This window comes from Lineus longissimus, chromosome 3, assembly GCF_910592395.1.
Source record: "Lineus longissimus chromosome 3, tnLinLong1.2, whole genome shotgun sequence".
Taxonomy (NCBI): domain Eukaryota; kingdom Metazoa; phylum Nemertea; class Pilidiophora; order Heteronemertea; family Lineidae; genus Lineus; species Lineus longissimus.
In genome coordinates, this window is record NC_088310.1 from 1,357,370 (window position 1) to 1,382,403 (window position 25,034).

At 43.8% G+C, this 25,034-nt stretch overlaps 4 protein-coding genes across 4 annotated transcripts in view; 1 reads left to right on the top strand and 3 right to left on the bottom strand.

Annotated features, from left to right (window-relative positions):
• LOC135485242 (papilin-like) overlaps positions 1-11,946 on the top strand; it is a 28,822-nt gene extending 16,876 nt beyond the window's left edge. Inside the window, exons 19-39 of the mRNA XM_064767086.1 lie at positions 56-1,765; positions 2,097-2,273; positions 2,529-2,705; positions 2,951-3,127; positions 3,438-3,611; positions 3,792-3,974; positions 4,267-4,402; positions 4,536-4,675; positions 4,917-5,153; positions 5,329-5,511; positions 5,839-6,039; positions 6,242-6,418; positions 6,549-6,770; positions 6,924-7,112; positions 7,418-7,579; positions 7,784-7,888; positions 8,085-8,208; positions 8,428-8,591; positions 8,774-9,058; positions 9,410-9,691; positions 11,020-11,946. Coding sequence (XP_064623156.1) covers positions 56-1,765; positions 2,097-2,273; positions 2,529-2,705; positions 2,951-3,127; positions 3,438-3,611; positions 3,792-3,974; positions 4,267-4,402; positions 4,536-4,675; positions 4,917-5,153; positions 5,329-5,511; positions 5,839-6,039; positions 6,242-6,418; positions 6,549-6,770; positions 6,924-7,112; positions 7,418-7,579; positions 7,784-7,888; positions 8,085-8,208; positions 8,428-8,591; positions 8,774-9,058; positions 9,410-9,691; positions 11,020-11,159 — 5,345 coding nt within the window. The 3' untranslated portion in view covers positions 11,160-11,946. The remainder of the gene's footprint in view (positions 1-55; positions 1,766-2,096; positions 2,274-2,528; positions 2,706-2,950; positions 3,128-3,437; positions 3,612-3,791; positions 3,975-4,266; positions 4,403-4,535; positions 4,676-4,916; positions 5,154-5,328; positions 5,512-5,838; positions 6,040-6,241; positions 6,419-6,548; positions 6,771-6,923; positions 7,113-7,417; positions 7,580-7,783; positions 7,889-8,084; positions 8,209-8,427; positions 8,592-8,773; positions 9,059-9,409; positions 9,692-11,019) is intronic.
• Positions 11,947-12,267: 321 nt separating this feature from the next.
• LOC135485243 (ribokinase-like) lies at positions 12,268-16,785 on the bottom strand. Its single transcript, XM_064767087.1, has 8 exons — positions 16,678-16,785; positions 16,149-16,281; positions 15,377-15,440; positions 14,890-14,952; positions 14,068-14,232; positions 13,718-13,812; positions 13,175-13,363; positions 12,268-12,628 (listed from the first exon to the last, which is right to left on the bottom strand). Exons 1-8 carry the CDS (start codon positions 16,719-16,721, stop codon positions 12,452-12,454), a joined length of 930 nt encoding a protein of 309 aa, XP_064623157.1. The 5' UTR covers positions 16,722-16,785; the 3' UTR covers positions 12,268-12,451.
• Positions 16,786-17,492: 707 nt separating this feature from the next.
• Positions 17,493-22,437, bottom strand: LOC135485249 (uncharacterized). Its single transcript, XM_064767094.1, has 5 exons — positions 21,024-22,437; positions 20,659-20,790; positions 20,135-20,445; positions 19,692-19,949; positions 17,493-19,460 (listed from the first exon to the last, which is right to left on the bottom strand). The coding sequence occupies exons 1-5, from the start codon at positions 22,228-22,230 to the stop codon at positions 18,468-18,470; spliced, it is 2,901 nt and encodes a 966-aa protein (XP_064623164.1). The 5' UTR covers positions 22,231-22,437; the 3' UTR covers positions 17,493-18,467.
• A 501-nt stretch (positions 22,438-22,938) lies between these two features.
• LOC135485731 (uncharacterized) lies at positions 22,939-24,828 on the bottom strand. Its single transcript, XM_064768121.1, has 4 exons — positions 24,493-24,828; positions 23,824-24,025; positions 23,400-23,566; positions 22,939-23,134 (listed from the first exon to the last, which is right to left on the bottom strand). Exons 1-4 carry the CDS (start codon positions 24,569-24,571, stop codon positions 22,989-22,991), a joined length of 594 nt encoding a protein of 197 aa, XP_064624191.1. The 5' UTR covers positions 24,572-24,828; the 3' UTR covers positions 22,939-22,988.
• Positions 24,829-25,034: the final 206 nt, after the last annotated feature.

Here is a 25,034-nt window from a genome sequence, read left to right on the forward strand (position 1 = left end):
ATGTTTGCTTACAATCTGAATTCAAATTCTGAATTTGTTTCTGTTTTGTCTCCAGGGCCCAATGAAGAAGGCTGCATGGAAGGTTCTGGGTCTGTCTGTGAAGATTCGGTTTATGGTTGCTGTGAAGACGGATTCTCACCTGCAAACGGACCCAACCGGGGAGGTTGTGACACCAATCCCATCCCAGAATCATTAACAACAGTGACACCTGTAAAAAGAAAAGAACAGCCTGTACATATAACCACTGCCATGAATAATATCCCTGCTTCCATAACCACTCCTCATCCTCCACCAAAAGTGGTCACTTTACCAGCTCAACAGAAGGAGTATGCGTGTCTCAACTCTGCATTTGGGTGCTGTCCAGACATGGTCTCTGAAGCTATTGGCCCTGACAATGAAGGTTGTCCTGTCGTCATACCTCCTGAAATGACAACTGCTGTTGCCGAGGTAGCTACCTCGAGTGGGGAGGTTGTTGACGGAGATGATACCACAAGTAGCGGTTTCATCAGCGAGCCTGCAGAGGTCGTTACCATCCCTGTAACGGCTGAGGTTGAGACTACCATCGATCCTGGCAGTGGAAGCTCTGAAGATGATGGGGAGGAGAATATTGATGGCACTGCTTTCCCTGCAACAGAGCCAGCCTCTACTGCTGTACCAGTGACAAGACAACCTGTCTTACCTGCTACGACAACTGTTCAAATCGCAACGGAAGTTCCACTCATCAATCTGACAGTACTTCATTGTAATGTGTCCCAATATGGGTGCTGTCCTGACAATGTGAGTGTGGCTCTTGGACCTGATGAGGAGGGTTGTCCAAACATCACAACCAATCAGTCGAGTATCAATTGTAACATGACTGACTTTGGATGCTGCAATGATCAGTTGACACCAGCGTCAGGATGGGAGATGGAAGGATGTCCTGAAATGACAAGATCACCCCCTACCATGGTTGAACTAACGACAGCTTCGACGGAGGTTACAGTACCGCCCGAGCCAGTCAGCTCAGATACACCAACACGTGCACCTTTTGTGAACATGTCTGAGCTGTATCCAGAGATAGAAGTCATAGAAATCGACACTGAAATGGATTGCAACGCATCTATATTTGGATGCTGTCCTGATCGTTTCACCCCAGCTAAAGGTTTAGACAATGAAGGTTGCTCTGATGGTGATGAGAATCCAACGACTGAGGAAATTCCCGATTATGCGTATTGGACTGTAGAGGCTAAGATTGATATGGATAAGTTTCCGTGCCGTAAAAGTCGATTTGGTTGTTGTCCCAACGGTCGCTTCCCCGCAAAGGGTCCAAATCAGGAGGGGTGTGCTTCTACAACAACGATGACAACAGTTGCCATGACGACAGCTCGTCCTACACCCTCTGGGTCTCCATGCATCCGCAGCGAATTCGGCTGCTGTAAGGATGGCATATCTTTTGCTTTCGGGCCAAACTTCAAAGATTGTGACAAAGAGATGGAAGGAAGTTGTGAAAACTCTCAGTACGGCTGCTGCCCGGATGGCACGGCTGCACAAGGTGAAAACAAGACGGGTTGTACGGACTCGATGGCGGTGTTCGAAGTCCCTGATTGTATTTATAGTGATTTTGGTTGCTGTCTTGATGGGGCCACTCCAGCCACTGGACCAGATTATCAAGGATGTGGTCACGAGATTGATTGTACTTCAACGAAGTTTGGATGTTGTCCCAAGAGCAAGTTGGCTGCAACTGGTCTTGGTTACGAAGGATGTCCTAGTGATGTGATGCCTGGCAGTAAGTTGTACACATTTCTTTTTCTCAACCTATCTTAACTGTAAACACCTTGTTTTAACTGAAAATGGGAAGACTTTTGGTCTGATTAGTTTGATAACATCTAGAATTATCTCCATGGCACTTACCAGTTGTTATAAGTGGTCGTTGTATAGGGCCTTCTCAAAAATAAGGCTGCAGTGGTTGAATACACAACAACTTCATCCCAGTTTGCCTTACCATTCCAACCATTCACCACAGATAAGCCAAAGGTGCACCTTTTGCCAGCATGTTTGAATTGATACTTGGGGTGTGTTGGCAGGCTTGATAATCACTTTCCCATTCCTAATTTCAGAACTGTGCATGGAGCCGAGCTCAACTGGTTCATGTCGAAACTTCTCTGTAATGTGGTACTTTGACCAAGCTTATGGAGACTGTGCCCGTTTCTGGTACGGTGGCTGTGAAGGAAACAAGAACCGCTTCGCAACGAGGGAGGAATGTAAATCAACTTGTGTTGAACCTGAAGGGACTGGTGAGTTGTCTAGCTGTTACTCTCATCATATCAGGGAACAACTGTTCGCTAAACACATAGGCATTGGCTTTTGATGTGAGGGAAAAATTGGGTGCCTGCAGTGACATAGAACATTCTGCTGAAGTCTGTGAGGACCGACCAGATGAAATATATAAGAAGAGATACATCAAAAGCCATACTTGGAAGTAATAGGTTGTTGGTTACTTCAATGGTGACTGTTGGTGCTCCCTGTCACTTCTCTCCAATCTTTTCCAGATATCTGTGTCTTGCCAAAAGAGAGTGGTGATTGTGACGACTCGGATCTGAGCTACTATTATGAGGCGAAGAGTATGAAATGTCTTCAGTTCACCTACACGGGATGCAAAGGCAACAAGAATAGATTCAAGACGATTGAGGAATGCGAGAAGAGATGCCTGGTTCCAAGAAAACAAAGTAAGTTTTTCCTAAAGATGTTTTTGTATCTTTGTCGTAGCAACTGGTTGGACTGACAGAATGCTGTCCTAAGGTGTCCTGATTAAAGAGGACAAGTTGAAATATACATTTCTGTACCAAAACCAGTGTCCCTATCAGAGAGGGTGTTCTGCTAAGGGAGGTAGTTACTAGGACCTGTTTCGATGTGGTCTCTTTTTGTGTCCTTGGGACATTCAAAAACTCAGGATTTCTCTTCTTCACTACAGATCGCTGTGCTCAGCTGAAGATCAGTGGTCCTTGTAATGGAACCATCCAGAGGTGGTACTATAACTCAGCAAATGGTCAGTGTGAGGACTTCATTTATGGAGGCTGTAAAGGCAACACCAATAAGTTCTACACTAAGAGAGAGTGCGAGTGGATGTGTGCAAGAGATGTGGAGAAAGGTATGCCATCCAGACACTGATGATCTCTAATACAGACTCGGTTCTCATGTAGTCATAAGCAGTTTAAAAGCCAACACATGACTAAAAGACATCAGACACTTCAGAAAACACGACAGGATGTCACTTGGGTCAGTAAAACAGACTGCTTTGAGATATGATGTATGAGCAAGCCTCTGATGAAATGATAGCAATTGTTGGAATAGCTTTCTCTTCTCTATCTTCATTCGCACTTCAGTTTGGAATCCTGATTGCTGACATTGAGTCTGGAGATCAAGGGACATTTTCATTGACTAAAACGTTTGTCTTCCAGCTACCTGCGATGAGAAAAAGGTGGCTGGCCCCTGCACCCAGTCACACCCCAGCTTCGCCTACGACCACGAATCAGACCAATGTGAGGCATTTGATTACTCGGGGTGTGGTGGCAACAGGAACAGGTTCCATAGCTTCAACGACTGCAGCAGGAAGTGTGTCAAGGAGCAAATAGGTAGGTCAAGAGTTAATCTTCATTCTTCATCTTCATACTTGTGCAAGTAAGAACCACTTGGCAATGTACTGTTGTCAGGAAACGTCCGTTGAAGTTGGTCATCAAGAGGGAATTAGCTAACCTCGATTAACCTAGACAATTAAAGAAGGCTCATTCCTGTCTACCATTGATTCATTTCAGACACGTGTTCACTGAAACCAGAATCCGGTCCTTGTACCGCATACTCCAAGCGATGGTTCCACGATCCTGAAGATGGTTATTGTAAGGAGTTCTATTTTGGTGGCTGTCAGGGAAACGCCAATAACTTTGAGACCCATGAGGAATGCAAGGCGGGCTGCAATGCGACTGATCCACCTAAGGAAGGTATGCAGGTCATTTCATTGCACAGTGTAGAAAATACTTCTCAATGCACACTACAAAATATGATATTCAACACAGACACATCGAGCGTGACATTCGGCAAGTCACTTTACGATTAATACCACTTCCTTTACCAGGGTCGCAATTCAGACATCTTGTACAATGTGTTCCGTGATTGTCCCGCAACCATTTTCATCTGGGGAACACAGGGTTAGCTGCTGTTTTGTGTAGACACCCATTATTGCCTCACGAGCAGAAGAGGATCAAATTCCATGGTCATTTTATCCCATTCCAGAGGAGCGTGCAGACACGTGCATGCTGCAGCGTGAAACTGGTCCGTGTCGAGGTAAACTTGAGAGATGGTACTTCGACAGAGATATGGGGAAGTGCATGACATTCACCTATGGAGGTTGCCAGGGCAACGAAAACAGGTAAAGCATGGTTGCTTTTGAGACAAACAGACTTTGTGTTAGTCATCCTCGAGCACAGAAATGTCAAATATCTTTGGCGACATCCCCAGGCAGATGTGTCTGAGATGTCTTTACTATGCCACATTCTTTCCAGGTTCTTGACAAGGAAGCGCTGCATCACAACTTGCCCAGAAGTCACCACACCCGCACCGACGACTACTACTGTTGCTACGACGACCACTACCACTACCACCACCACTACCACAACTCTCGCTCCCACTACTACAGAAGGAGGTAGGCTCATTTCGTGTTGATACAATTTTGCTATGTAAAATGTACAGGGCCAATACAGTGCAGAAATTTATTTCATTGGCCCTCTATCACATCTCTATTACATGTGCATCCCGAGAATCCAAGTGGCGACCTCAGAGTGACAAGCACTGATGTTCCCTTGATGCACCACTCTAACAGAATCACATGCTTGATTTAAAGATTTTGATTTGTTTGATCTGACTGATGTACCACATCTCTTCAGATGTATGTCTCCAGCAGCGTTACTCTGGTACCTGTAATGGTTTCTACCCAGTGTGGTACTTCAATGCACAGCTGAAGACGTGTCGACGCTTCTTATACGGTGGATGTGACGGCAATGGGAATCGTTTCGATAGCTTCGCGGAATGTGAAAATAGATGCGTTTATAAAATGACCACACCATCTACTGTCCTTATAGAGGAGGTATCTACCACAGTCACAATGGAGCCAGAGGTCACAGGTAAGCTTCTTGTTGATGATCTATCTTCTTTCATTTTCTACATCTCGGGTATGAATTGTCTGATACGAATCTGAAGTCTTGTCCGTAACCTCGGTGAATGTGACATTGTCTTGATCACAACCTTGGATGGCCTGAAATAGAACTATCATATCATGATTTAACACGTATCTTTCAGTGTTTGACTTGTGCCAAGAACCCGTTGATGCCGGACCATGCGATGCTAGGTTGGTGAGATGGTACTTTGATAAAGACTATGGTGACTGCCGGTGGTTCCTCTACGGCGGCTGTAAGGGAAATGCAAACATATTTGATTCAGAGGCCGAGTGTAAACAGATATGCATTGATAGAAAATTGAAGAGTGAGTAGAAGACATCAGGTCAAGTCAGATGTGTTTCAATGGGTTTCTGGTGTTCAATTCGTAGAATCAATGGCACACCAGGTTGCCCCACGAATGAGATGAGATTCTGTGTACCTGCGTATATGGCGAAGTCATGGCAAAATACTTATGTACGAGGAGGCATTGTTATGCCAAAGAGCAGTGATAAAAGAAGAAGACAACACCTGTCAAGGTAGTGACACGACAAGAGACCTTCCTTATAATTGACAAGTGCACCACATGTTATCAGTCGGCCCTAATGTACTTGTACTTCCCATTACATGTCGGTCGTTTCTTACTCTTTCACAGAATCAGAGATGTGCTCCTTAGCCAAAGAACCAGGTCCCTGTAAGGCCATTCTCCCCCGTTATTACTTCAACCATGAGAAGGAGTCCTGTGAACACTTCTACTATGGAGGATGTGAAGGAAATGCTAATCGCTTCATTTCGGCTGCTGAATGTGAGAGCTCCTGTGTCGAGGAGACTTTTGAGATCAAGTCCATGGTTCAAGGTGAGTTACGGATACAAATGGGAAAGGAGATTGTGTATCAACTGTTGCCCAAAGGAATAGGAAGAAGAAATATGATAAACTGAACATTGTCCTTACTTTGGGGCTGTTGTTGGATCCAGGAGGTAAATATTATGCTATTCCTCTAGTAGGAAATACCTTATGGGCTATTATAGGTCTAATTGTCTATTGCTTTCGTTTCTAGATATTTGCCATCTGCCCCGGGAAGTTGGCAAATGTTATGACTCGATGCCAAGATGGTACTTCAGTTACACAACGCGTATGTGTCACCCGTTCAACTACACAGGCTGCGATGGGAATGGAAACCGATTCAACTCGAGAGAGGAATGTGATACCTACTGTAGGCCTGAAGTCATTGAAGGTGGGTTGGAATGAGTGAATGAAGAAGAAGTTGAGACAAGTTCACCAAATGAGTTAATGCATCACAAATATTTGCACCCATGTCCCGTATCAAAGAAAGTCATAGACGTACAAGTGATTTCTGATTTCAGATATTTGCGTCCTTCCAAAAGCTGTGGGCTCCTGTAACATGAACATTCCAAGATGGTACTATGACCGTGTCACAGCCAAATGTCGACAGTTTGAATATGGTGGATGTCATGGAAATCGCAATCGGTTTGTCTCAGAAGTTGAGTGCTACTATTCGTGTGTTACGAGGGCCATTCCTACTCCTAGTCCGACCACAACAACTACTATCTCGACAACTACATTCGGTAAGTGTTAAAGGCCTACCATGCAGTGAGACAGTGAGACTCTTCAGGCCCCTGTTGAAATCTTGCCCATGTCCTTGGTCTTTTCGTCAAGAAATGTATTGAACAGCACAACCTTACTTGTAGAAAAGTCACAATGTATGTTCTGATTTGCAGATCCATGTGAGAAACTCCAGTGCAACTTGCTCTGTCCCTACGGTCAGGCAATTGAAGATGGTTGTGAGAGGTGCAGGTGCCATGACCCTTGCCACAATATCCACTGTACCTCTGACATGAGCTGTGCTGCTGAAGAGGTCCAGTGTGTCACCTTCCCATGCCCGCTGGCAAGGCCTGTCTGCAGACTAAGTAAGTGTCATGTGCCCTACCCCTTATCAAATTCACATCCAGTACAATCTTATCAGATGCATTCGTCTGTACTTGCTCTGGGTTTCTGGGAATTCTCATTCTTTATTGAACTGTTCATTGATGGAGATGATAAAACCAATAGTCCTTGTTTCCCGGAGTGACCACAGGACAAACGGGCATTAACTTTAACTTGGTGTAAGTAAGTAGACGTCCCAAGTTTATCTCATAGTGGAAGTTTATTGGTTGGAGTCCATACTTGGAGCAGTCTCTCTATAAACATATAAAAATACCTTTTCCACATTTAGAAATCAAGCCTGGAATCTGTCCCCTGGCTGTCAGAAGCTCCAATCATGCCAATAGTCGTGATATCTGTGTTGTGCAGTGTCTCTCTGATGCTGACTGCAAGGATGAGAGCAAATGCTGTCAGACTGGATGTGGTGCAAAGTGCCTTGTCCCGGTTAAGATAAGTAAGTTGGTGAATTGAATATGTCCTTGACAAGTCAATTTAATTGCCTCAAAGACCCTATCCAGGTCATCAGTAGCTTGTGATGGACCACTCCTCCTACGCTAAAGACTGAGACGCATTGCTAATTGACACACTAGTTCACTTTGAGAGAATGAACCATGTGGACGACACCATTCTCATCCAACTTGAATATTTTGTATTGCAGTTACGGTGAAGCCACCAGAGGATAAAGCTTGCAAGAGTTCATTGTATGGGTGTTGTCTCGATAGTCGCACTCCAGCTAAAGGCTACAACCTCAGAGGATGTCCAAGTAAGTCTCAGCCAAGTTTATTTAACCACAAATGAAGTGGCAAACTCTTATTTCAATCAGTTACGATCAGTTACTGACAGATAATGCTATGTCCCAAAGCGAGTGAGCAAGATGAAGCAAGGTCATGTATCCTCCCTCCATATTGATTGGACATTGTATGACATCTCCATTTAACATTTGATGTCTTTGTTAACAGAGGTGTCTCCAGCGATCAAGAAACCCAAGACCACCCAGATCCTAACCGTAGCGGGCCGGACTGTCCAGTTGCCTTGTGATGCCACTGGTGCCCCACTCCCCGTGATCACATGGTACAAAGACCGGTGAGTATTCCAACCTCCGACTCCATTACATCACAAGGACAGGGTGGTGTTGTACTTCGACACCGACATCCTGTTGAGAAGCTTGTGAAAGACCCCTCCACGCTAGTTGGAGACTGATTGGATTAACAAGGCCATACAGTGTGTTCATCAGTACAAATTTAGCTGATTCATCTGGTTGTGACATTGTCCCTCTAATTGAAGACGTCTGTCCTCTTTCAGGTTTCCCATGATGATCCACCACATGCCTGAGAAATACAAGAAATATCCAAACGGCACATTGGTCATGTACAAAGTGACCAGGAAGGATGCTGGCTACTACACGTGTCGGGCGTACAATGGATTTGGGAAGCCTGCTACTCAAGGGATGTCGGTCATGATCCAAGGTGAGCAAAAACATGCTACTAAAGGTATTAGGAGGTGGGTACCGTGAACACTTCAGGTGACTCTTGGCAGAGATTATGTCCTCGGCAACTCACCTGTTGTAGCCTTGTAGCGCAGTGACATTGTCTGGCCATCTTGGAGACCAGGACATCTTTCACTGTAAGATTTCATCATCTTATTTCAGTCCCCACCAAGATCTTCACCACTGGTCCAAGAGATCTATCCATCAAACCTCGGTCAACCATCACTCTCAACTGTGAAGCCAAGGGCCTACCCTCGCCGAAGATATTATGGTTCCTCAATGGAATCCCCATCGAAGAGACATTTGCAATAGACAGGATGCGACTCTTGTTCAATAACTCACTGCAGATCTTCGACGTGGGTCTTGATCATGAGGGAGAATATGTGTGTGAGGCTTATAACGGAGTGGGTGAACCCCAGAAACAGATCACTACTGTATCTTTAGTGGGTAAGTTGATCCAAATGAGTCCTTTAGAGGGGTCATTTATGTTAAAACTTTGTGTTTGGCTGGTGATTCAGCTTAACACAAGCTGGCATCTCAAATGTTTCAGTTTTAACCTGTGCATTAGTCATCATTTTAGGCCTATGCTGTTTGACACGACCTGTCTCAAACCGAACACAATCTTTGTTGAATTGCAGACCCTGCCAAGATTACAAGTAAGCAGCCGTTTCACATTCTGTTGTATGATATGTCTGATTAACTGCATGCAGGTGGGAGACTTGTAAAATTGTGATATAATCTTTGCTAATATTCATTTCCCCATATTTTAAACTGCAACTTTCTTTGTGTTTCATTCAGCGGACATCAAGGTATTTATTGAGAGTCATAACGACACCTATGAAGACGGCTCTACCATCAACCTCCGATGTAATGCCACTGGATACCCGCCGCCCAAAATCATATGGTACAAAAACAAGGGAGGCGACCGCTTAAAGGAGTCTGAAAAATACGAGTTTGACGACATGGAAGGTCTCGTCATCAACAACGCCACGGAGAAGGACAGTGGTGTTTACTTTTGTAGCGCAAATAATGTCAGGGAATTAAAAACAAACAGCACAAAGATAAAGGTCAATCCACCAGGTAAGTCTGGGATTACTAAGTCCCTTTGCAGTACACTCCAGAGTAGCTTGGATTACTAAGTCCCTTTGCAGTACACTCCAGAGTAGCTTTAAGTCCCTTTGCAGTACACTCCAGAGTAGCGTTCTAGTTTCATTTACCCGCAGAATGTGTAGTAGTCCTCTCCTATTGGTTGGGACTTTGTCCCCTGTTGTGAATTTGTCCCCGGATCTGAATGTGTCCTCGCATGCAACTTTGCCATTGAAGCATACCTACATTTTGTAACCAGTCTTGGAAAATAAAGAGTAATCCCAGCTTTTGCCAGGAGACAATCTATCCATTTGTTGCAAAACGAGCTTGAACGATGTTTGGGGAGGCGAAGAGTGTGTTACAGCAAAGACTCAATGTTCTCTCTTCAACAATGTTCTTGTTCGCTATGATTTTCATCATTGCAGACTGCATTTAACCATTTGGTCAATCAACTTACTGATTTCCCATGTCTGGACATCGATACTTATCAGTCCCTTTCAGCCAAATTGTCTTATGTCTTTGTTTTTGGTTACTTATTATATTGTTCTTTACTCTACGTACAGTGAAAGCCACAACAGTCAAAACCTCAACAACAACTACCCAACCCCTACGTAAGATATTGGTATCAACACTAACCATCACGGTCCACGAATCTATGAATACAATCATATCATATATTCTTATCTCTTTCTCTGTACTCTCCATTCCCATCCCCATCTCCATCTATCATCACCATCGAAATAAATCATCATTTCATGCACCAATCAAATTGGGTCTGGTTGCTCCATTGGCGCTAATGTTGGTGTAAAGTCCTAACACTGCTCTTGTGAATGAGGTTTAGTAGAAAGTGCCTAGTTGAGCGAAACCTGGTGTCTTTAACACTGATTCAGCAACTGGGCCCAGAACTATAAACACTTCACCAAGTACGATTCCTTTTATATATGGCTGGCTGTTCTTCTTTCAGGCCTACACCATTTGTATACACTGTATTAACATGTTACAAAGTAAACAGAAATAAACATTGTCGCTGTATAGTAACCAATTTGTCAACATCATAAGTTGATCTCTGGAGTATATCTGTCTTGATGTTCACACCAGCACTATTGAGTAGAGGTGTAGGAGTAATTTGTGAATAGTTTTATGTAAAATAAAACCTGATGGATGGCCATAAATGATGCAATGACTTGGCTTTACATGAGGCATTGGTTCCAGAAATCTCAGTTTGTGTTTCGTATAAAGGATGTGGTAATTAAAAGCAACTTGCTAAAGGTCAAGGATGTGTCCTTGTCTGAAAATTAACCTGTTTTCCTATTGTGTTTCAGCGATGACGTTTCCCCCGAATTGTTACGACCAACCGAAGTATGCCGACTGCGAACTGATCATTCGAGCCAACCTTTGCAAACATCACTATTTCTCAAAGTTCTGTTGCGAGAGCTGCTATCGGGCGAAGAAGCTACCTTGAGGTTTACGAGTCAAGAATGCTTAAAGGGACAATAACATTTCACCTACGTTCAATCACATGAGTATAAGTCGCGTAAGAGTGCTATTCTCAGTTAAAAGTGAATTGAGAAAATTACATGATTGCTCAGATTCATATTGAAATTCCTGCACAATACTGCAGTCACACTCATTAAATCACGGCCACAGTATTAGACAATAGATTGTTAGGCCTCAAAATGAGGTTTGTGTCATTTCTGCACATTTTCAAAATTGGTGCTACATTTTCTCTGTTGTCCGTGTTGTAAGATAGAATGTTCATTTCATTTGGGGCGCTGGTGTGGAAGTAGAGAAACATACATTACTGTTGGTCTGCTCTGAAAATGTTTAAATAACTGAATGTTGTTTCTACCAAGATAATGCTCTTTAATACCCAAAATGATGTCAACATTTACTTTCAATTACCACTTCAGAGGATTTCTTTTGGTACAGTTTATATGTACATTTTTGATATTATTGGTGTGAATAGGAATAGATAGGATGAATAGATAGATAGTGTTAGCAAGAGCAGATCCTCTTGTTTGGGGAGGGTCAGTGTATTTGATATGGTACTATTGGTAATAATATATTATGACTTGTTGCTATTGCTGTGGAGAGCCATAACCTGCTGGTGAGGGGGGAATGCTGATGAGTTGCGAGTCTGTCTCAGAACAACTACAAAAGCAAGTTTGCAATTTGACTGTCTCTTGATTCATTTAACTGAGAGCTGTTTTATTATTCTTTTATTTGTAAGAATAAACTGATTTTATGAATGGCATGTTTAGTTTCTTTGTGACATACATGTAGACCAGGGATAACCACTGTGTTTGTCATCAAGAAGAAATTATGCCATGGCCAGTCCTAGCCTCAAGTGCTTTGTAGAGCCTGGGCAAATGCTTGTTTCATGCATTATGGTTTGCTCAGGGAGAGATTATGTTGTCTTTCATAGTACATGGAAAGGCCATTCATCCCATATTGCTCTGAAGAGGACCAAGTCACAACCAGAAGACATGATGTACCAGTCTGAACTAAATGGCTCAAGTTGAGCAAGCCAAATGCGGATAAGTCAGTTCAATAGCATTGGAGAAACTCAATTTGTCAACAGCAGTTTAATTGTAAAATGTATTTCATGGAAGTTTTTACAACACAAAAACATCCAGCACCATTTCAAGAATGAAACTGTGATCTGGTCCAATATAGTTCTGCTCAGTACAGTCGGTACCAGTTTATAAACTCTGGGGAAATTCCATGACTAGATCTATTGCCAGTTGTCCACAGTTATTCCAAAAGTTCTTTGGGCAAGTCCTTTGCAAGAGGGTAACTTGTTTGGGTCCCTTGTGACAGGACACTAATCGTTGCAATCTCCACCGACCTCCGAATCTTCTCCCCGAAGCTCAGGTGGCTGTACTTAGCAATGTAGAAACACAGAGCACCAATGAATGCATCGCCAGCACCCTGGAAAGAAGATTAAGACTCAGTTTAAAATGATTTATAGCTGTAATGGTCTGTTTGGTGACATGCTTTTTGTCTTCAAAGGAGGCTTTCAGTTGCACCAAAAGGCGTACCAAAAGGCCATCAAGACTGTCTCAGTCGAATTGACGGTGTGACTGTTTCCACAACTTTTGAATAGTGTTGATAAGCCAGGACACAGTCGCTGTCTCCTCCAAACTCAGCTGGACACCGTCTCTCTGCCATGTTCAAGCTGGATGTGACACTGTCTCCACAATGACATATGACCCGTGTGTCATTGACTGTGACAGTCTTGGCGCCAGGTTCAGGCTGCCAATGAAACTGTCTCTGCCGTGTGCTAGCTGGATGTGACACTGTCTCCACAATGACATATGACCCGTGTGTCATTGACTCTGACAGTCTTGGCGCCAGGTTCAGGCTGCCAATGAAACTGTCTCTGCCGTGTGCTAGCTGGATGTGACACTGGATGTCTCCAACATGAAGATCCTGGCCTTTTTGCACATGAGTAGCAAGAACACATATCATACTCACAGTAGTATTCACGGCCTTGACCTTCTTTGCTGGAAGATGTTTGGGTTCTTTCTCCTCCAGACTAGCATAGACACACCCTCCCTCACCAAGGGTCACTATCACAGATTTGCATCCTTTCCCAAGGAGAAATTTTGTGGCCATTTTGGCTTCGTCCACTGTGGCAACAGGCAATCCTGTAAACGTCTCAGTCTGAAAGTACATATTAGTTATCAGTGATACTAGAAGTGATTCCATGAAGAAAGAGTATTTGGGACTGATGTACAACGCGACAAAATCGGTATGCTCGTTAGAACTGACATTTATGTACATCAGGCTCAATCAATGATGCAAAGAGGGCGTCAACTGCATGGACTTGGAAAGTAAACTGACATAAGTGGAGGTTGACAATGGGAAATTCTCAAAGGACATCAGTAGAATGTAGCTGTGTCTTGGTATAAAGGAATATGATGGAGTACCAACAAAGCCAAGCCCAGCAAACAGACAAACCAACAAAACGACCAGATGGACTCGTTTTTGAGGACGGGGTGGGTATCATCAACATACCTCAGTTTCGTTCGTACAGAAGATATCAGAGACAGTGAACATCTCCTCGCACAAAGGTTCGGCACTTGGAGGTGCAGCGTTGAGGACAGTTGTCACTGAAAGAGAATTGATCCTGGATGTACTATTGTGTTTGTCACAATCTTTATACTAGTCTCTGTTACAATCTTACAAAGTTGTGAAACTTAAAAGACGGCGAAGCTACCACACTTCTTGAAATACGAAATGCGTTCTCCCTGTATCCGCTCCTCTTCATTCCTGAATGGCTATAAATGAGTTGAACCATTGGAGAGATATGGTCAGAGCTGGTAGGCTCAAGAGATCCATCTGACGAGCATGGGAATTACAACTACCTCCATGTTTCTTTGCCACTTTCAGAGCAGCAAGCGTCGTTGCATGGGTTGTCTCTAATTGGCAGCTGACAACTTTGGCAGATTTGATCATGTCTTCAGCTTTTTGAATATCGTCTTTGTTCAGCAGGAGTGTTGCCTGATAAGCTACAGATATGCAGTTCATACCTGAAGTGGAAGGAATCAAACACATTACTTGTTTACTGGCAAAGCTTCAGCAACATATATCAATGATGTTGTGACATCTTTATGAGTAGGTAAACTTGGCATGTGAATGCGATCGATCAGAATTCCAAAATACAATATCACCATTTCCAACACTCTCATCGTCAAGATCACTATTCCAACAGGCTGTATGATCAATGTAATCTGATAATAGAACAGGTCAGTGTGGTTTTGTCCGTTCCTTTTTATGCATATCCTACCAATAAATCTCATTCTATCTCATAACCAGTTGCTCATAACATGCCTTATATACTGAAGTATACTGTGTCATTTAAGTCATGATTTCAACCCATCTCGTGCAGTAAAGAGCGATGCAAGGGACAATGGCACAACCAGGATCGCATGTTGGTTGTGAACAACCGTTCACCTAATGAGGACAGTGTCACGTACAATCAAGGAGGATTTCTTCTGAGCGCTGTTATAGCTGCTGCCCTTTGATAAAGTGGATGTCGATCCTGCGTCTGTAGACACATACATGTACTTGGTTTGATATAATGTTGACCAGCAAGGCTCTGCTGGGCCACTACGTCTAACCAAATTTAAGTGACTGACGCAAACTTTCAGTTAAAAGCCTCAGACATGACAAAGGCAGCAGCTTACCATCATCTCGTACCATAACACATGCCAGGGCTGTCCCAGCTTCACTCGTTGTGAAGACAAAGTCTGAAATGAATGGAATTTCTGTTCATCCAGTTGACCCTACATTACATGCCCCTACCCAGTCCCCCCCCCCCCCAAAAGGTCTCATTGAACCAAGATGAAAACCGCATAGCTTCCGTATACAATATGAGCATTCGAAGTACAAAGTCACAGCCACATCTGAGATACTTCCCACACCTCACAACTTAAATTACTGAAACAAATGTCAGCACTATGCGGTGTTAGTATCTTTGAAACACTTATTGTCATCATTACCTCACTGATAATGGCATAAGAGAGTTCATATCCGCATTATGTCTCTAGAGGAGACGGTGCTCATGTCTTTTGGAGGCGGTTGTTTCTGGACGATTTCCCACTCCCATATATTTGACAAACGAAGCGCACTGACATCAATGTAATCAATCACCTGCATTAATTTAATGATTACCTGAATTCAGACCAGCCTCTTCATATCCAGCAAAATGCATTTTCCCAAAAACATCATCCCCAACCTGCAATCACAAAACAAGTAAGACGCAGGGGTTATCCGCTTTGAGGAGACTGTCTTAAAGTCATATTGGAGACAGATATTCATAGGTTGTGATCACCAGTGGAGACGATTCTATGCACTCTCGGAAGGACTGTCCTTGCGTCTTTCAGACACGGTTGCACACATGGAAGGCGACTGTCCTAAAATTTTACTAAGACAGATATTTCTTGCTTGGGATGACAAATGGAGACGGTTCTGTGCACTCTTCTCAGCAGGGATATCCTCATGTCACTCGGAGACAAGTGTTTGAGGAAGGTATCTCACTTCAGTCATTCTCTAGACATGTTTCAAGGGGCCTGTCATTCAAGTCTGTTTACATGTCTTTCAGAGCCGGTGTAACAGTAACAAATGCCCCCCTGGAAAAAGTGTCCGGCCCTATTGTATTCTGCAATTGGTTCTATAGAGACCCTGACCGTCAATAGCTCAGAGATTGAAGCGCATAATAGAATCCTTTGGTTCCCGGGCATTCTATCCTAAGACATTTTAAACTTCTAACGGCCGGTTGTTTCAATAGGGGTTTCCTTCTTGTACTTGGAGGAGACTGTCCCCACATTACTGTCTTAGGAACTGGAGGAGCCAAGACTGCTGTTCTATCACAAGATGAGTAATGTCATGCAGGTCTCGTCCATTATAAGCTGTTTAAACTGACAAATATGTCTGTTACTCCTACCTTTCCAATTAGAGCAGACTTTGCCCCTAACTTTGCTGCCATGACGGCTTGGTTTGCCCCCTTGCCACCATATCCCATTGTGCAGTAACGAGCGCAGACACTCTCTCCAGGCTTGGGGAATGTGGGACAGAAACTGAAGGGAAAATATTAAATGAGTCTTTGAGACTACTGTAGTCATGGCCCGGGTCATGGCACAACCAGGTGTCTGGCTGGAGACAATATTGTCTAAACTGATTGTGACACCCCGAAGGAAATGCATGATGTGAGATTGGCCAAAAGCTGCTAAAACATTTTATAGGTTATAGAAACATGTCAACACATATCTCCACCGAAGGATGTGGTAAAACGCCCCATACCCTGTTCCTTGGTACCACGTCCCATCCAGTTCATGACCGCACTCGAAGTGTACAGTACACCCTATTGTGATATCAAGAAAGGGTAAATATGGTACGCCTACCCTTGCCATCATGCCTTGTCTTTGGCTTGGCCGGTACACCCAGTGTCTCTAGCCTAAAGATTCATTACCTACCTGTAAATATCAGTGACAATCCCACCAACACTGACCACATCCATTCTCTTCTCAAAGCTTCAACTAAAACTGTACAGTATTAAGAGTCACACCACCGCAGCTTGGCCTAGACAGTGTCCCCAATTGATAATCAGCAGTTGGTTGGGTGCCAAAAATCAATGCAAATCAGGGGATTTCCACTATCTTCTGGTTTGGCAGGCGACTTGACTGTGAATGTTCTGGTGTTTACTAGGATGTCCATAGTACAGTACCATCTCAGACTGGTCACTTGTTATCACACACATGAATTCATTGTCCTTGAAATTATGTTGACTTGGGGATGTCCAAATTTAAGGACATCCAGCTTTTGAGATGTCCAACCTGTGTGTTTCCAAGGGGATGTAAAGGGGTCTATCTAATGCAATCAATGGCATGGACAAGTGACTGAGCTAAACTATGAGATGCCTTGGTCTCAATCTTTTGAGAAAGGGGGTGGGGGTGGGGGTCTATCAAATCTGTCGTGGTTTGTATTGATATTGTACATCTGCCACAATGTATCCAGCTCTGAAATACATCTAACCTATTACTGTGAAGGTCATGAAGTTGTTCAGGGTTGTTTGGTAGTTTTGGGCTTCACCCATTATCCCGTCCTTGGGGGTATAAAGTGGCTCCATGAAGGACAGTAGCTCAGGATGTGCACATGACCGGATAAGACAAAGACTCCCAAGGCTGTCAATTCATCTACTCCTAAGCTGATTAGGGGAGTAACAAGGCGATTCACTGCATCTGGAGTGTAAGTAAAGCATGGTTCATATAAATATATTATTTATTCCTGGCTATAGCACATTCAAGAACATGTACATCCAGATATAATAAAGGCAATAACTTGGGATCTTGGAACAGGAAATGAAAACTAGGTAGAGACCGACCCACTATTTCCCTACAGATAACAAGACTACAGATTACAAGTAACAGAGGGGGATAATGTACATATTGGCAAAGGGGAAATGTAGAAATCAAGACCTCCTCAGTTAATCCATCAGTTAGTTCAGCACACAGGGTCATCTTGATTTCTCCCCTTCGCTGTTGGTCGATGCCCTATGATTAGGCCATGTTTGGAAAGTTTTGGACAAAAGTTGTACACAAAATCTGTACCAAAGAAACGAAGAGAAGGAAAGTAGCGTCATCTGTGCACACTTGTCTCTCAAATACAAATGGAACATGACCTAAACTCAGACTTGCATGTGTCTGTGTGTGCTGTCACTAATCATCTGCTTAAGTCATGAGTAGATCTCAACAAACATTTGAGAGACAGGCAGACAAGACAAGCATCCCATTCAAATCATCCTCTCATGTTCTACTCCAATACAAAACACTTCTTACAAAATTGAATACTTGGTATTGAGATGGAGATAAAAATTCCACAATGCCGTTGTGAAGACCAATATACATATATTACAAATGCCAAGTTTCAGCAAATTTACATGCATAATAACGACACTACAGCAATGTGTATTTCAATTTAGATGAGCTGCAAGAAAACACAATGAACTCGATCGGCGAAATTCAAACATTTTCTTTAGAACAGGCAATGAACAGAGCATCACTCTAAGCATTTAATTTCATTTTGTGCGGCTAAGTCTGAGATTTCTGTTGAGATGCCACACCAATCAAACAGCTTGCATATGACAAGTGCTAGTCTGTAACACAATAAATGGCAGTTGATGAAGCAGAAATGCAATAGGAACACAAAGGAGGCAGCCCACATGGTCACTTGACAATAGTTACATGTTCGAGTATGATACAATACACTACTGTTCAACAATCTCGGCCTGCTCCATCTGTTCAAGCTGACCTTGGCCATCCATCGCAAGGAGTGCTTGCACAGTTTCAAGAGGAATAGGTTCACCAGCTGGGTGCTGTATCTGCAGTACGGTACCATCTGGTTTCTGAACCAGAATCACCCCCTCTGGAGTCTGGAATATCTGCACTTGGTTCGATTCCACTGCATCTTGCTCGTTATCCATCTGAACAAGAATTTGACCGTCAGCCTCCGCTGCTTCAACATATTGTACTCCTTCATTTTCTTCCACCGCTGCAGGAGTGACAGACCCATTTGCATCCGTAATTGTCTCAGTCTCCGGCTCGTGAGCTTTTCCTTCACACACAGTACTTTGAGTTTCTAATTTCATCGGATTACTGACTACACTGGTCTTTTCTGCGATCGAATTCATCGCAACATTATCCTCAGTATTTGCTTTAGTAGCGGTGACCGCCACACCGTTCTCCTCTGCTACCAATACCTTGCCTTCATCAGCTATTTGAATAGCTACCGGTTTAGCTGGACTACTCAGGCTAGCACTAGCAGAAACAGGTGGCTTTTTTGGGCTCTTTTTTACGTCCAACTCGGAATTATTTGAATTTGCCCTCACCACATGAATACGTGGAATAGGTACTTTATTTTTCGACTGCACTGTTGTGGTGACTCTGGGTGGAGTCAGAGGGGTTGCCACCTTATTGTTTGTCATACTTGACGGGGCACTGCCGAGTATAACAGGTACATCATCATCATCATCAGTCTGTATCCGAACTCTTTTACCTGGTCTGTCTCCAACCAGATCTGAGGGGTTAACCACCTCAATAGTCCGTTTATGGGCCATTTTAGTGTCCGTAATACCTGACATACATGAGTTACTGGTCAGGAACTTGTACTGGAATGGCGTGTCACCATCTGTGGGTATTTCCATCACGTCGTAAGTGCCGACAGACAGACCGAGAGATGACGCAATGACTTCATTAGTGAGCTGAAAGGACGAAATGAGAAATCAATTTTCATTCATGAATATCTCAAGACTTCTTAACATCTTCTTTCTCTTCAGCACGTAAGTGTTGCTCTTCATATCATTGCATCCATAACGTACCAATGCCAAGACCACTCGAAGAAAGACACAAACTCCAGGCGCACCATTCTTAATTGGACAACACTTGTAGGCCCTGATATAATATCGCTTCCCAGACCCTGGTTTTGTACTTACTTGAAATTTGTTCTGGCTCTCGTCCCCAGAACTTGGTTGTTCAGATAGTGGAGTAGATGATGGCTTCAGGTACTCCTGGCAGACCTTCTTTACTTGCTTCTGGAGTTCCTCAAACTCGGTTACGATATCAGAGATGCATGGCCTAAGGGGACGTCCCTTCTCTGTCTTCATCATGAGGAATTCCCAGAGAGTGATAGCTTTCGTGAGCCGAGGCAGCACAACCTCCATTAGCTCTTCATCTTCGCATTGCTTGATGAACTGAAAATGATGTTTCAGATGAGCATTGGTTATTTTCAAAGGCCACAACCCAACAAACAACAAATGACACTCCGGGAGAAAAGCATCTTATCCTCAGACAGGACCAAAAGTGATTGCGCCTGTCAATCCCAACTTCTCAGATGTGGACAATAACTTTAACATGGTTTATTTCTTATCCAACTTACTTCTTTAAGACTAACTTTCCGCTTTGGTTTGCTTTCCAAGATCATCTGTCTTGCTCGCTGAAGATGCTGCAGCTTTGCAGCAGATGCTGAGGAAGATTTTGGTGGTCGTCCCGGACCTCGTTTGCCAAGCGTCGGGGCAGAGACTGGAGCTGGTACTGATGGAACTGATGGTACTGGCGGGGTATCTCCTGATGCAGATGCAACTGTGGTGGCCTGATTCCTGTCCACTTGAACGGCAGGCACTGAACTACTTGTGCTGCTTGCTGGACTTGACACCATACCATTGGTGAATGATGTGGAGCTGTTCTTGCCTGAAGTGAGATCACACAACGTGACAATTGTATTCTGATTGAATTGTAAACTAATAGAAATACACGTTGAATACATGAAATGCCTTGCTTATAAGGACAAAGACGATAAAGCGATTGGTGTCAATCCCACGACCACCTGAATATAAGCTCAGCGCTCTTATCACTATGCCACTGATTACCCCGTTATTTTGATAAGAATTATATCTCACTCACTTGTGGGGAGATCATCTAAAGTACCATGGTCAGGAAAGAACTTGTAGTGCCTCGCAAGACCGCCCCTTCCAATGTAACCCTTTCCGCATGCTTGACACTGGTTCGTTTTTGGTCTTGTTGCCTCTAACAAACCTGGAACAAAAACCAAAGACATAATGAGACCAAGAGATGATGTCTTTCGAACGCTAGGGGTTGGATATGAAACACCCTTGCAATGTTGTAGCTCAAGTGTGAGGTGAAGCTGTAGACCAACTCCTTTATCGAAAACACAAGTGTTCATTCATTTCATATCACTCTGTGACCTATCCACATGAGAGGATGACACTACTTGAATTGTTCATTACCCACTTTCATTCAAAACTTACTCTCCGCATCCAAACTGTCGGCATCATCTCGGCTTTCAGCGTCATCTTCCTCACCCTCACTAGCTTTATAGTCGGAATACCCTCCGTTATCATCGTCTTCCCGATAGTCCTCTTCCCAATCCAACAGATGAATATGCTTGTAATCTTTCATCATGTGCTTGGGAGGCTTAGAGACACGACCAGATCTTGTCCGGGGACGTTGCTTCTTTCTTGCGGCTTTCTCCTCCCGTGAAAGTGCTGGCAATTCTAATCTTTCATCTTCTTCTGGTAGGGGATGTTTCCTTGGCCTTCCGCGACCCCGCCCACGTCCAAAACTCATCATCGTCGTTTTGTTACCCAAAATATTTTTAGTTCTAGAGGCAACTGCTGTGCGGGTTACTCCTGGAGATTTGTGAAGATCAGATGGATATATGACACGATACACGATTTTAGTATTTGTCTGTGGATTAAATAGTGTACTGGAACCAGCTTCTTCGGTTGCCTTAGCAACTTGCTGCTGCTGAAGAACCTGCATGATATGCGTCAACTGTTCTGGTGTAAGTTGTTGCACCGATGTGTACTGGTTGCCCTGTTGAACTATCCTAATTGGATTATCTGACGACCCCAGCGGAGCTCCAGAGTCAACATTAAGAAGGGAAACAGAAGTTGGCGTTTGTTCGGTGTCCATTGGATCCATAATGGTGTCTTCCGGAATCTCAAGCTGCACCGGTAACGACCCCTGTTGTGGCAGCTCAACAACTTCATGAATATGCTGTGATCCTCCAAAAGAAGTTGCGGTGTCGTCAGAAATGTTCACAAGCTGCGTCACCTGGTTTTCATCACCCTGTCCCTGGTCACCTATTGTATATGGAGTGAGAATCTGCTCCCCATTTTCACTATTTATTATTGTGTAGGTGTTACCATCACCGAGATCACTCAGAGTCAAGCCATCAGGCACGGTCACATATTGATGTTCTTCACCATTTTCAGTACGATATTCGACTGTTGCATTTTCAATGTCAAAACCGCCAGCCGCAGCCTCTTCTAAAGCTTGCTGCAGTATGTCTTCACTCACTCCCGCCTCCACTATGCTCACTTGAGTACCATCCACCATTTCAGTGGCATGCACGAGGCCCTCGGAGTTTAAAACAACCTGATGCACCCCATCATTCCCATTCGGCATGCTTTCAACATGGAACGATTGTTGTTGATTTTGTTCATCCGCCATCTTGGTTGTGTACTTTTGAGCTGCAAAGGCTCTTGGTAAACGATTTTTTTGGAAATGGAAAGTCAAGATGTGGCAATCTATGAATGTAGGCAACCCTTAGATATCAAACAACAAACTGAAGGCGAACTGAATATGGATAAATTCATCATTTGAGGTTAAAAAGTGAATTCCCGTTGGCGCGTTTTATGATATCGACGATTGATGTCATCCTTTCACGGAAGGTGGCAGCAGCTGACGGGCAATCCGAAATCTATGGTGGCCGATCAGCCAAACATAAATTTATAGCGTTGGGAACAGGTGGCGCTCCAGTTTGGTAGAGTAACTTTAAATGTTCCCCTGTACAGCGAAGTTGATGTCAGGTAAGGTATTGTTTTACTGATCGAGACCCGTGGCCTTGATAAATCAGAGATTAAAAATGCATCGAAGCAATCATTCATCCCTGCCACACTCTCTTCTGAGGATATATGTATTTAAAACTGTAACACCTGTTCGTCGTGATCATAAATTGACAATTTCTTCTATGATGATATCATTTGAACAGATAATCCTCAAAAAAGAACACCAAGAACTGAAATTTTAAAATCATCGTTTATTTTTGGTCTTTGGCATTTCAGGATGGTCAGGTCAAAAGAGCCACGGAGCGGAGCTAAAATCTTCATAATGGTAAACCTTTTAGGGAACAAAATCTCGCCCTCTACATCTACCAGACAAATTTGAATATGTCAGGACTTTTCTTGGTCAATGTCTTCGTAAATTAATTAGAACTCTATCCACCTGAATGACACTGTGAGGACAACAGCGGACAGCACGAGAAGGCGCCGGACACTGGCATTGGAACTAACTGCGGCAGACGATGGTTCCGGTAACAACAAATACCAGTACGAATTTGGGTTGGTCTTCATATCTGAAATGATAAAGTCGATCAGGTTGCAGTGGGATGGTAGCGTTACCTTGGTTATTCCGAATATCTCTCTTCTTTGTGAGACAAGAAACGAGTTTATTACACAAAATTTCAATTTGATGTTGCTGAGGCACTCACGCGCCAACCACACTTAGAAACGAGTACAAGAGACGAAAGACCAGGCCTACTTATAGGCCTGATGGTGGTGGTTTTTATTAGGAGATATGAACTTTATTACCGCTGGACGCATAATTAAAAAATCCCATACCAAGTCCCTTCTTCACGAAGCAAACGTAATTCAACTGGTCCTGGCAGGATGCGAACGATTCATTTCCAACCCTAAAGTCGTAGACTGGGCACATGGTCGAGTTGCCTGTCGAGGAGTCATGGCCGCCTTCCTGAAGTTTCCACACCCTGTCGTCATCGGCAGCGCCACTGGATGAGAACATTATAAACAGGGATGTGTTTAACATTTTGACCATGGGGCTCTCTCAGTCTGGACGTGGAGAGGGCAGATGATCAATTCTCGTCGTCATAAAGCTGCATAGAAACATGCTTTTTCGCCGGCCAATTTAGCACGCGCGCTCAGACTCAGTGGGTAAATTTGACACGCCTGCTACAGCTGATAAAGGGTGGCGTCTGATGGGCAGCTTAGCCCCTGCCCCATGAAAGCCTGCTCTAAATTTACTAACCTCACTTCGTTTAAAACATGCTTGACCAAAGGCTCTGAGGCATCGCCAAGGATGTCCACCTTTATTCCCGGTCTGCTGTAGCTGCGACAATGGGCTCTTGCCGTGACAAAATCTTGAACGTCCGAACTCCGCGCGTAATTGTAACCAGTCCATCGATCTGGTGTTATGTCATCTGGCCAGAATTCTGGTATGTACTGCCAAACTGAACAGAACGCAGATTTTGTTAAGTATTACCAATTGGTTTTACGGCCAGGCAAAACACCACGGTCTCGCTCCGCCGTGGTGTCTATCGGGGAGTTGCGCGACGGATTGTCGTCCAAATCGGCAGCAACTCGCCGTTTGGGGATCGTGCCTGCCGGGGAGAGTAAATGGTTATTCACTTGCTGGTTGTATCTCATGAAATAAGGAGAGATGAAACTTGGATAAACTTTTCATAACCCACTGGATAACCAGACTGGTACTACACACGGCAACATAAGATTTCTCAGTCCTCTCGGAACAACGCCCGTCGGGGATAATCTCATCCACGAAATCTCAAATCCCCTCAGTGACACGCACCGTCATTGGGAATATCCTATACCTTTACATTTCCTTTTTGGTGCCCGGCCAAGAGAACAAATAGAGTGGACCCTTCACTGCCGATCACCAAAGAAGAAAAGTCACGCTTACCTAAGACGTTACATGTTGCCGTGTTAAAAAGGAAAAATAACAGAGCTGTCGATGTGGTCCAACTGCTTTCTTGGTTCATCTCGCAGTTGCGGAACTTTGCGTCCGTGCTCGTGTAGGTTTCATACAAGTAGTATATATATTCTTGGATGTATAAGCCTATGCGGGTACAGAGTTTAAACAGACGAAACCAAGGCCTACGTATTCACCAATCCCAGCATATTCATCCCGAATCTTTACGTCACTCGCTATCATCCTGCCCGCACAGCCTGTCGTTGATTCAAGCGACCTTGTTACGCACTAGACCTTTTATACGAATATACTAATGCACAGATCGCATTCAGTTTCGATACTCCGAAGGACGCAAGTTCAATAATTAGATGTACTCCATCCTCGGAGACACGGAAGTTCATCTCAATTGATAGATTATTTTTCATACCCTATGTGGTCCTTGACCAATACCTTTTGGCATTCGTCATACATGAAGAAAGGCAGTAGGTCTACCTTTAGTTAGGCTTTATACGGTCTGTGGGCGTAAATATTTG